Source organism: Acanthaster planci, linkage group LG12 (genome assembly GCF_054643075.1).
Source record: "Acanthaster planci isolate LZ-2023a linkage group LG12, COTS_SCS, whole genome shotgun sequence".
NCBI classification, from domain to species: domain Eukaryota; kingdom Metazoa; phylum Echinodermata; class Asteroidea; order Valvatida; family Acanthasteridae; genus Acanthaster; species Acanthaster planci.
Genome location: NC_141788.1, coordinates 12,836,403 through 12,849,805, shown reverse-complemented (window position 1 = coordinate 12,849,805; position 13,403 = coordinate 12,836,403). Strand labels below are relative to the sequence as shown.

Genomic DNA, 13,403 nt, shown 5'->3' with positions numbered 1-13,403 from the left:
GGTCTGAAAATGTCCAAATTCAATTTGTTGATTTTTGGTCACTATTGTTTATGTTGGAAAGTATCCATAATTGATGAGCATGTATAATTTTGCCACTTTTCCTAAATATTTTCACAATTTTCACATCTTGATTAATATGTGTTATTTAGATATTCCAGCTTGAAACAAGTTTAGCATGGGTCATTAAATTAATAGTAGAAGGAACTGTTCAGGTTTCTTCTCTGTTGCATTGTTTGTCTAAGCATACAGGAACTGTGCCCTCCATTTCAGCATCTCGGTGCCACATCATACAGTTCATTCCGTTACTAAATGAGACCCACCACAATTGTAGGGTCAGGCTCCAGTATTTTGTCTTTCAGTTTAACCATAGCTCCATAGGGTTACACAAATGATTTTACCACAAAGTCTACCCATTGAAGGCTTTGTAAAGCTGATAGGCTTTATTACAATGAATATTTTGTAGATTCGTGTTCTTCTCATCCATTTAATGAGCTAGAAGATTGGACTGTGTTTCCCTGTCTCTTTTGTCCTTGCTGGAAGTTTTACGGTTCATAAATTAGTGATTTTTAATTATTTGGTTGGTTATCTAAATCAAAGCCTCGGTGACAAGGAATGTCATGATAAATATCATGTCATGATAAAAATTATTCTGGTACATGTACTGTAATAAGCCTTTTGTGAGTTATATTTGAATAAAATCTGGTACACTGAGTTCTTTAAATTCACATGAAGATAACAATTGGAATCCTCCATACTAAAGCCACTGTTGCTATACCTCGTGATTGCGGGCAAGCATTTCCTTAGTTACATAAGAGGCGCCTTGCAACAATACACTGTTCTCAATGGAAAAGAAGGGCATAAAGGAACCAGTCCATTCCAGAGATGGGGGTTGCTAAGCAAAAGTTTGCCCCGAATCACGAGGGTATAGCAAACAGTGTCTTCAGTCTGGGGAATTCAAATTGTTATGTTTATATGCAATCGGATAACTCAGTTTACCAGATTTTATTCAAATTTAACTCACCACGTGGCTTATTATGGTTGTTGTTTACAGATCCTAGTAAAAGATCCCCATCTGTTGTTTATAAAATGTTGACATCTGTTATTTCAGGGTATTGTTCAAGATATCAGTTTAAGGAAAATGAATAATAAGAGACTTAATGATAAGAGACTGGTGTGATGTGGAATATGCCATTTTTAACCCGTTTGAGTCACATAGCACCTTTGGCTTCATCTTGGCTGCCAGGCTACCCTCAAGTATATAAAATGCCATATCCCACAAAACACAAATCAACAATAGATTAAATAAATGGTAGGGTCAGGGCACAACTTTTTAAAGATTTTCAAGGCATAAAAGCAGCTCCTGGCAGCTGATTAGCGGGAAGGAGTCCCACTTCTTAGCTCTTTAGAAACTGATATTGGTATTTTAATAGATCAGCCAATGTGCATGTAAGTATCTCCCAAACTAAAGAAATCTAAAACATGGCCCAGCCACCTTGCATGCCAGGCTGTTCCCTTGTGGCCAATGGCCAAACCTCTGTCCTTCCTCCATGCACTAGAGATAAGGTTTTGGTGTGTACCATCAGTTAGAAGTTCTTCCTGTAAAGGGTCATTGCTTTGCCCCTGTAGATATGTGATAGCTGTTCCCAGTCCTCAGGGAAACATACATTGTACCCCTGTAATATAACTTAAGATGCATAGCAAGGGCTCTGATGTGCACAAAGTACATGTAGTAAACCTCCTGCTACTGTACAATGATGGCAGGCTGATCAAAGGAGAGAAAATATATTAACCTGATGTACAGTGTATACATGTATGTCACTTACAAAATTGAATTGGTAGCTCACCAGTAAGTTTTTGATACCATTTGTAACTGTGTTGTTGTCAATTTCATTCCTTTTGAGACCAGGTCCAAACAATCTGTGTTGGGGTTTGAAAATCCAAGTTCAGGTCCTTCTACAGGTATCAAATATAATGCATTCAGACAATTTGGCAGTTTTTGGCACAAATAATGAATTTGACATAAAGTGATTACACATATTATGGAATTTAGCTAGGTAAAGAAAAAGACCAAAACAAGAACTGATATTTCCAATTACTAGCACTACAGTAATTGGCTTTTTCCCAATATTGCAAAAAAGGCATTCTCTTTCTTCTGCTTTGGCTTTTTTGCAATTTTGGGCAAAAGGCATTACTTCTGTTCCATTTATTGGGCCTTGTTCACAAGTTGCAAAAAAAGGCATTCTTTTAGTTTTGTTTTTTCTGCTGCATCTTTGGCTTTTTCGCAAGTTACAAAAAAGACATAACTTCAGTTGGTTTTTTTTCTTCTGACTTCTTCTGCCCCAAGTACCCTTTGTTTTGTACACGTTTCTTCTACCATCGACTTTAATCCCTTAGCAACTTTGGATCTTATCAAACTCACATCAGTGAAGAACCCTTGTGTATAGATGTGTCTGGATCAATGACGTCATGATAAATTCATCAAGTGATTTATTATTGATTTTTAAAAATTTATTTCAGCCCATTGACTTTGTACACATTTTCAAGGCACAATTTTGGCAACTTACCAGTTTGATTGTCATCAAAGTTACACCACGGACAGACCATAGTACAAAGATTGTACTAAATTAATCACGTCATGATGTCATCAAGTGATTTATTTTTAAATTTTGAATATTTGAATAATATGTTAATTTTTAAAAATCCATATAAAATTAATCATGGCCTCCCAAAACATTCTGTTTGCAGCAAGTGGCAGGGTTAAAATTTGTTCTTCAATTCATCTCGAGTGGGTCAGATAACGTGACCCTTCCTTCCCATCAAAACCAGAAGTGGGCTTTTTGTTTAAAAGTGGTAATACATGTAGGTATCAAGTTGTTTTCAACGATGTTAGTCTGTTGGGGTATACATGTAATATTCTCTCTAGCGACAAGTCAAAAATTTTGAAAATGAATTTTGATTAGATGTCTGTGGCGAAGTTTGTCGGAATCGCCTGAAAATTGATGTGGATGATGATTTTTACCCAATTAACAAGTGTGAAATTTGGTGCGGATGACCTCATCGTACTGGAAGTCATAATAAAGAGTCCTTTTATTCTTCAGAATTTGGTAAAAAATCAACCGTAACAAATATAGGCGTGAATTGTCCAATAAATGATAGCTAAAACATTGGGGTCAGCTGCATCAAGTGCGTAACCGGTCAACTTGTATCCCACAGATGAAACGCCGATGACAAAAACACACCTTACGATATTTGGGCACTCGAGAATTCCATTCGAACATACATGTATACACTGTGTATTGGCTTCTACATGTAGGTAGGTGAACACGTTACATCTGCCTGTAACAAAGACATTGCACATTGCAAGGCATGCTCTGGGCATGCAGTAAAACAAGCACGTGGCGCTGAAGTCAGGTTACTTTGTATGGAATGCCAAATGACCAAATGTCAATACAACATGTAGCACTGATTTGTATGGAATGCCTAAAGCACAAAATAGTTTAAATCAGATAAAACTTCTTTCGTGCTCTTTTTCTTGATGAACACAATGTCTTCTTGTATCCATTTGGTTGAAACCTTGCAGGTTGCTAGGGAGGGTTGTGTTCTAGATGATCATTGACCTGACTTCCATAGTAGTGACATCAAGAGGTAAAAAATAACCTGACAATAAAGGTGCACTCTTCAAACACTATATCTCGTGAAGTACATGTCCAATTGGGTTCAAACCTTGCAGATATCTTGAAAAGGGAGTGCTTCAGACAGAAACTGACTGATGTGATGATGACTTCATCATGTGACAAGTCGCATGACATGAAAGGTGCACTCTTTAAAGCACTGTATCTTGTGACAGTGACTCGTTGGGTTCAAACTTTGCAGATATTTTGAAAGGGGAGGGCTTGAGATGAACATTAACCTTAATGAAGAGGTCATCATTTGACAAGTCACATGACATTAAAGGTACACTCTTCAAAGTACTATATCTCCTAAAGTACATGTCTGACTAAATTTAGATCTTGTAGATATCTTGACAGGGGAATGCTTTAGCCAAACAGTGACTTAATGTGATGATGACGTCGTCGTGGGACAAGTCATATAACGTTTAAGGTGCACACTTTAAAGCACCTTATCTTGTGATATACATGTACTGTACATGTCCCAGTGGGTTCAAACCTTGCAGATATCTTGAAAGGGGAAGGCTTTAGATGAATATTGACCTTAAGTGATGACATCGCCGTTAAAAGTCATGTGACATTAAAGGTGCACTCTTGGAAGGACTGACTGCATGTCTGATGGGTTCAAACATTGCTGAGATCTTGAAAGGGAAGTGATTAAGACAGATATTGACCTGATGTGATGACGATGCCATCAGGTAGTACATGTACATGTAAGTCACCTGATATCAAAGATGTAATGTACAAAGCACTATATCTCCATAATTGTATGTCGTATTGTGTTCAAACCTTACATCTTGAAAGGGAAGAGACTTAGGCAAATATTGACCTCATGTGAGGATGACATCATCCAGTGAGAAATCATGTGACATTAAAAGTACATTCTTTAGAGCCCTATATCTTGTGATATGCATGCAAATTTGGTAGATTGCAAGAAATGGCACAGACAAAGTGAAGTGATATTATAGGTGCACACTTTCTTCTTTGTATCTTCTAATGTCCGAAAGGGTGTGCGTATTTCATCATTGTGACATCACCAAAGAAAATACTAGAATTACTTTTTGTCAATATTTGTAGCTCCAGGGTAGATCTTTCAGAAGAAGTGAGAAATGGAAATGTGCTAGTATCTCAATTTTCTTAATAAAAAAAGACAATGCCAAAAAGCCCTTTACTCCGTCCTTTAGACCGACAAAACCTCTAGTTGTTCCTGACATTGTCTTGACATAATCTCGAAATGGTTCATAAGGCATCAAACCTACAATGTATATTGAAAAAACGTGTGGACCGGTTGACAAGGGAAAATGATGCTTACAATATGTTTCAAGCTAGAGTTCTAAAATTATTCATTAAGACTTCCTAAATAAAACTTGAAGTCTTTTCCTTAGGGCAGGTGCATAGATGCTAAATGCATGATCCAGATCCCTGATAGGCCACTGTTTGGTTGGAGGAGGGAAGCAAAACTATGCAGGTTCACCTTGCACAAGGATTTCTCACTGGCACCGGTTGTCTGGGTACTGCAGCATGACATGATAAGTACAATGTGTTCTTGAACAATCAGTCAAGTCCTCCGTTAGCACTACTCTGACATCTTTTTTTTCAACAGTCCATGCACAGTTCTAATATTTGCCATAAAGTTTAGCATTAATTAGAATTAGAATTACATTCCTAATGGCAAGGGTAAATCCATTTCAGGAGTCCAAACTTGTTTCTTTTGGGGGACACCAAAATACTGTATTTCGAAACTCGAAAAGGGGTGAGGTTACAATTTTAGGCTTTTTACTAGCTTTTGAAAGAGAGATGAAATATAACGAAAAAAACTTTTCATTGCAAAAAAAATGCAAGGAGGTGTGACCTCCGAAGTTCCTTCCCCAATGGTCTACCCTTAGCTCTTGGAATCATCTGGCTACATGAAAAGATAAAATGTGCAACCTACTTAAGCAGGTCACATTTCTTGCCATAAAAATTATTTGACAGAATTCAGGAGGTATTATCTAAGTCATATGTCTATTTCCTGAATTTACGCTGGAAGGGTGCAGAGGATATATAACCACAGTTGATATTGGATGGATTTGTGCCAGACTCGGGCCAAGTCCTTGAATCTTTAGGCCAGTAGCATCTGAGAAAAATATAGCCCAAATCTGTTACAGATTGGACTGGAGTCCAAGTTTGGACATGAGTTCTACAGCACTGCAAAATAACATTTCACCCAGTGGTGCTTGTTTGAAGGTACTGTTGCTCTCAATATCATGTTCTAGGTGAAAAGGGAATGACCATCTTCTATGCCTTTAAAAGAGATGCGAATTGAAACTTTGATCTCAACAATTGCAGATTTTGTAATGCAACATCTCACTCAATAGTCGTTTCATTTGAAGAAGTTTATGAAGTCATGTAAAGCATTTGTATTTAAAGCTTTGACTCTTTGAACATTTATTAAATCTACATATTGCTCCAAACCATGTTGCTTCCTTGAAGGTAATTTATTAATTACTAACCGTTCATCAAAAAGCAACGCTGGCTCTGATCACCCCACAGCATATAAGTCTTTACACCCCCACAGCAGAATTGTCCAGAAAACATCCCAATCAAGGGGGCAAACCAGTTAATCTGCATGACCCTAGCTGACCTCTCCCAGGTGGGCATGCTCACCAGGAAGCTTCTGAGACCTAGAACTCTCAAATACAGTTTATCACACTCTGGCCAGGAAACCGCATTTGCCCTCCATCTTCTGTGATTGAGTTCTTTCATGGACAACTGTTATATAAATCTCCCAGGTTGTTATTTCTTTTCCTGAATTGGTTCACCCTGAGGCTATGCCACTTAATCTCTCAAATTCTGTACATAGAGAGCAATTCTAGCCTGTCCCAAATAGTTTATTTTGTTGGATATGTAGGGCAGTTTTGTGGTTTTGAAAGTTACATGTGCTGTTCCTTTGGCCTTGGGAAAGAGTGGCTAAGAAGATAATGTGTGTAGTATGTAATGATCTGTGTCTGTGTAGTAGTAAACAAAAAATGCTGAATTCCATTCGCTAGAAAATATATGAATTTTCCTAAATCTTTCTACTGTTTCAGGAAAGATGTGTTCTCCCAAACAGTCATAGTATTTTTAAAAAGAACTTTCCTCACAGTTTTTTCTTTTGTTGTTTACGTAAGTTTCATTGGGTTTTATTAAAAGGAACAGAGTGGGTTCACATCAAGTTGAAAACTAACACAGAATAGTTAAACAAATTGAGAAAATATTTCATGTGGAATTGTGAATGTTTTCATCATTGCATAATGTATTGTGATCTGTTTCCATCATCGCAGTGTACCGAGCAGTTCCTTGTTAGTATGTTTTCATGTTTACTCCATATAAATTGGAGACCCACACATATGACAATTTATACAGCAGAGTGATTCGTGACAAACCAGTTTTTCACCCTCATCTGCTGTAATTTTTTCTTGTAAATGCTTTTCTTTTACAAGACATTTCATACCTTTTACAGTACCTTTGTAACGTTTGCATCAGATCTTAGTATGCCTTTAACTACTTTTTCATAATTTATGCCCCCAAATATCAAATTTCTGTGGTAAAAACATCTCTTTCATTGAATGAATGCTGGAACATTGTTCTGATATTCCTCAATTATGCTCTTCAATACAAAGGTCCTTTTCTCTAATTTTCAAGACCAAATTTAATTTAAAACCTGGTGGAAAAGCATCTTCCACTACAGAAATGGGGTAAAATTTTCTGCACACAATTTGCTGTGAGGCATTTCCATACAACCGTTTACATTGTGTTTGTGTGCATGAGTCCATGTACATACATGTATGTGCAGTTTATGTACATGTACATGTATCAATAAATTTGTTCCTAAAAACATATACTATGCTAGGGGCAGATCCAGGTTTTTTAATGTCTCCTTTGTTGCAGACAAGTGGGAATGATGACAAAAATGTTTGCCATACATTGTTTACAATGGTATTGGTGCAAAACAAAAGAGAAAAAAAAGGTAATTTTAAAAAGCAAAATTTTTAAATGACTATATTTCTTCAATTTTTCACATCAGAACTTAATGACATTTAAAGTAATTGTGTTCTTGCTGTCTTCAATAAGTAGCTATATAAGTAAACAAGAAGGATTACACTCTCACTGTTTCATTACTGTGTGCATACAGTTACGGATGGGGGGTGAGGGGTTGGGAAAAAACTGCTTTGACACCAAAAAAGAAAAAAAAATGGCAAAATAGTAAAACAGCATTTTTCTGATCTTTCAAAATTTTTCTTTTTCTGATACCGTAGGTCCTTTTTGCTCTCAACCAAACATTGTGGCAGCAAGAGATCATGCGTGCGGCCGCTGGTACAGCACGTCGACATTACACAACAGAGGACCTTATTTGGCACTACAACTGTGGCAACCTGAACTCCGTCATTTTCAACCATGACACAGCCCAGGTGCCAAACCTACTCAACTCTACACTGGGGCCATATGAAATTAGCTTGGCCCAGGAAATTGACGAGTATTTTCGAGAAGAATTGATATATAAGAGGAATCGGCGCATGGCTGCCCGAGTCAAGGAGATACTGGATTTGTATCCTGAGAAGAGTTTCTTCTTTGCTTTTGGTGCTGGTAAGTCTCTCAGTTTTGTATACAGTATTTGGCAAAAGCTGTGTTCACACCTTACCTTATTTCCAACAGTTTTACCAAGCCAGTGGTAAAAGGACAAATGGTCAAATGTAACCACGCACTGTCCACACTTGGACTTTCGACGGGAAAATTTTACCGAGACTGTGGGAGAAGTAACCAAGCTATCAATACAATGAGTCATGAGGGCACTTCGCATTACCTTACTGCATTTGTTTTCATCCTTGTTTTCGTCCTGTACTGTCCTCATTATCATCTAGAAATGGTGCACTCTTAACACCAGTTAATCTTCGAATTGTATCAATAATCATTTCTGCAATGACCAAAAGACGAACAAATGTACTGGAAATATTCACCACATGCCACACCGTGGCAAAACATGCAAGTTCAGGCTGGATGTACGCACTAACACAGCTGCTTTCGATGCTTTTACCGACTCTCACAGTCTGCACTGGATTTTTCGTCTTGGGAAATGAAACTCAGACATATTTCCTGGGCAGAAATTATCCAGTAAAAATGATCGTGTGATTCAGTACAAGTAACCAAGAGGAGAACTTCCTGGGATGTCCACACTGGACTTAAAATAAGAAAAGTAATCATTGTCTCTGTGAGTTTGACCAAAAAGTCAAGTGCAGACAGGGCTGAAGATTGGAAAGATTTCCTTGCTTGCATATTGGCTTTTCTGCAAAGTGAGGAAAAGGCATTGTTTTTGTGCTGGCATGCAAAGCAGCTTATTGCTTTTCTTATAGCTTTTTTTTGGGGGGGGGCTTTTTTCAACTTTGCGAAAAAAGCATTGTTTGTTTTTCTGTTTTTGGCTTTTCACAACTTTACCAAAAAACATTCTTTTTGTTCTTTTTATGGGGGGCTTTTTTGCAAATTTGCAAAAAGGCATTCTTTTTGTTCATTTTTTGGATTTTCCACTTTTTGTGAAAAGTCATTTTTTCTGTTCTGTTTTTGTTTTGTCTTTTTCGCAAAATACAAAAAAGCCATTCTTTTTGTCAAGATTTGTTTCATCTCCTCCTTGTTCTTCTCCGAAAATCACATTTCTTTTGTACAGAGTTTTTCTCCAGGGCACTTTAGTCCCTACACAATTTCAGATCATGCTTAAAGTTGTCTCAAGCAAAGACCCTATAACAAAGATGTGCCCAGAGATTTCTGAAACACAAATTAAAGGGATTTATCATTAAATTTTAAATATTAAATTTTTTGTTTAATTTTTAAAAATCCATGTAAAATGAATCATGGCCTCCCGCAACATTCTGTTTGTGTCAAGTGCCAGAGTATTATTTGGTCTTCAGTCTCGTGTGAGTCAAATCACGTGACCCACCCTTCCAGTCGAAACCAGAAATAGGATTGTTTAAAATTGGTAGATATTGACTTGATTTCAATGTTAGTCTCTTGGGGTATTGTATTTTTCAAAACATCTACTGAAGATGTCACGCAATTGTCAAGTGCCCTCTACTCAAGTGATTTATTAATGATTTTTTAATATTTCTTTCAGCCCATTGAAACTTCCGAAAAATGAATTTTGAATAGTCTGTTCGAATCGCCTGAAAACTGAGGTTGATGATGATCTTGACCCAGTTAACCCATGTGAAATTTGGGGCCAATGACGTCATCAGACAAGAAGTTATAGTAAAAAGTCCTTTTATTTTTAAATTGGTATAAAATCAACCATAAGAGATGTAAGGATGAATTATCCATTAGATGATAGCTAAAACATTGGAGTCAACTGCATGAAGTGCATATCTGGTGTACTTCTTCACACAGATGAAGTGCCGATAACAAATATAACCCTTACAGTATTTGTGTACTCCAAAATCCCATTCGCATACTGTTTATTGGCTACTGGGTGTGTGGACGCACATTATCTGCCTGTAACATGTATAGACAGTGCACACTGTGTAGGGCATTGTACTCAAGAGTTGGCAAATTTCCAAGCATGTGGCACTGAGAGCAGATCGCATTTTATGGAATGTTAAAAGAGGTAAATTTATAAAACCTCTAATCTGTGCTCTTTCTGCAATAAAGGAATGCCCTTTTCTTAGGAAAAAAATGAAAATGCGATAAAGGCCTTTGCTCTGTCCTTAAGACAGACAAAACCTCTAGTTTTTTCCCTTTTTCAGACTTTCTCCATATGGTTTGTACACATTTTCTTGTCACCCTAGACTTTGGTAGTTTTGTACATCTGATTGATTTCAGACTTCGCAGACCATTGGACAATCATCTAATGATGGTCCTAGAACAAATTCGTCATGATGACCTCGTCACGTGATTTATTTTGAATTTTTAATATTTTTGGCCATATTGTTCATACACGTTTTTCTACTGTCAATCTTAATGAGTGAGTAGTCTTCAACTTCGGCTCAAGCTTAAAAATGAGAACAAAAGAGAAATTGTATGTTTTATGCTCTATTATTTGCTTTTAAATATACACAAAAGTCAAAATATCAAGTAATTTTTCATAGAGATTTTTCAGTTTTTCAGTGCAAGTCACGTGACATGAACTTAAAAGAGCGGTTTTTCTGCATACATGTATGTATTTTTAGCCCATTGACTTTGTACATGTTTTCACTTTTCAAGCCACCATTTTGGTAACTTCGGTAACTTGATCATTATCAAAGTGATAGCCAACAAAGATCCTGACACAAGAATTATTCTAATTGGATGACGTCAGGATAACATCATCATCTGATTTATTATTAATTTTTCAATATTTATTTCAGCCCATTGACTTCGTACACGTTTTCATGCTACCATTTTGGTAAATTTGACATCTTTGATCATAGTCATCAAAGTTACAACCAACAAAGACCCTGATACATGTAAAAGAATTTTCCTTAATTTATGATGTCATGATGACATCATTGCCTAATGTTTTATTGACTTTTGGCTATTTATTTTTCCCTCATGGGTTTTGTACATGTGTTTCACCAGCCAGTCATCAGCACTTTGGTCAATCTGACTTATTCCCAGGACAAAATTGTTAAAATGACATCATTGGGGTCACATGAGCTGCAGTTTCTCCTTAGGCTTTGTACACTTTTAACTAAACACTAATGAGTGATTAGTCCTCAATTTTGGTTCAAGATTACCATGAGAACAAAAGAGAAATCACACATTTTGTGCTCTGTTATTTGATTTGAAATATACCCAAGAGTCAAGATATCAAGTGATAATTTATAAAAAAAAAATTAGTTTGTCCAGAGGACAAACACACCTCTAGTTTTGTTCTGATGACATGATTATGAGATACAACACACTTTGCCCTGGCTGTAGTCTCCTTGTATTAAGGCTTTTTGTTTTGCAACATTTATAACACTTAGCAACATTGTGGACAGACTGCAGGGTGTTTCAGTAAACCTTGGGATTAAAACTTTGAGGACAAAAATGCGTAACTGCACAATACCCGGCTTTATACATCAATGCATCTGGTACCAGAATAGGGGTAGATTAAAATATGACCAGTGTCAGAAAATTGCATTTTTAGCATGAATAACCTTTTCAAAATACAAAAGTTGGTGTTATTTGGGTTCAGGAGACATGCTTTAAGTAACAAAACCTTTTTTGAAAAAGTCCAAGAGCCCACACCTTAATTTTAACTCGGCTGAAACAAAACCAATACTTCACAATAACCCATATTTCCATGTTTTTACTTACACCAATTTTTCCAGTACTGAAAAGTCAACATGAAATTCACAGGGTACGATAGGTAGAAACTTATTTCCTTAGCACATTTTACATTTTTTGAAGTGATGTTGGAATTATCACAATTATCAGACTAGCACGGATTAAAGTGAAATTATATTGAGTTTATAAAGAGGTTAATTTTTTTGCACTTACACAACATCAGTGCAAAATCAGCAAAGAGAAGCAGCTTACCGATTGGGTAGGCCTACATAATAGGAAAACACCATGCTGGCAGACCGTCGTGCTTAATGCAACCATGGTTACATCATTCTGCTTCTGAAGATCTTATAGAAATGGCAGAGTCAGATATTCTCTTTCTCTCTCTTTCTGACAATGATTTAACTTTCAATTCAAGAGAATATGAAAACTAATAGTATGCACCTAAGGGGAAGGAGGGATAATTGATTTTAAAAACGTAACTAAACCCTCAGTTTCATATGGCCCTATTCTAGCTTTCCAACTAAATATTGGCTAAATGAGGCACGCTCTGAAGAAAGAACATTTTCCTCAAAGGAGTTTCAGTATTTCTACGGAGCTCAACATTGTTCAACATTGGTCAAGTTTTGAATTCTCTTGTACATGTACATGTGACTATTTTGTGTGCACTCTGCAAATGCACGAACAATGAAAATAATGTGCAGATTTAATCAAGCGTTGCTTTGTTTAGGGTATTAACAACCGAAACTTTGCATTTTATGGATTACAATTTCAAATCCCAGCAAGATCATGCCTGACATGTCTCAAACATTAAAAAACATTCAAAATAATAGTCATGCAGAACGATGAGTTAATAGCCAATATTATTAAAGCCGTTTTCATGATTAAATCATGGGAATTCAAGGAGCTTTCAGTGTACTTAGCCTCCTTTCAGAACTAATGTTTAGAAACATTGGCTTTGAATGCAAAACAAATAAATAATTAAATCAAGCTGATACATTGTCAAATTGTTAATTAACGGAAATTGGGGTATATTTTGAAGAAGAATTCTTTCAGTACAACACCGTCGTAACGAACGCGATGGGGTCCATGAAATGCTCATTATATTGTTCATTCAGTATAGTATAAAAGCTATTTGCATGCAAGTACAATTAATTGCCCAATTTCGCAAACAGAAACAATACCAAGGTTCCTCACGTCTCAAAAATCCCACTTAATGGAAACGTTCAAGAAAAATCTGCAAATTATCCAGATAAATGTGATAAGATTCTTCAAACCATGCAAAGCAACAGATCCTGTGTTCCACCAAGTATAAAGGGTTCTGTCAAAATACATGCATTGAGACAGAACGTCTTGTCATGGCATTCCAGAACATCTTGTGGCCCATGGATTTTGCAAGACAAATTACCGAGCTGCACTTTGAGTGTTAAAAGTGAATAGTGTTTTTCTTGATTTTTCTCAAAGCAGTGGATTGAAAAAATTAAATTA

General features: G+C 36.5%; 1 protein-coding gene across 2 annotated transcripts in view; it reads left to right on the top strand.

The window, feature by feature from the left end:
- Nucleotides 1–13,403, top strand: part of LOC110988049 (metalloprotease TIKI1-like) — a 72,210-nt gene that overhangs the window by 19,529 nt on the left and 39,278 nt on the right. For both annotated transcript variants that reach the window (XM_022251267.2, XM_022251266.2), the window contains exon 3: nt 7,946–8,273. In XM_022251267.2, the coding sequence (XP_022106959.1) occupies nt 7,946–8,273 (328 nt within the window). The remainder of the gene's footprint in view (nt 1–7,945; nt 8,274–13,403) is intronic.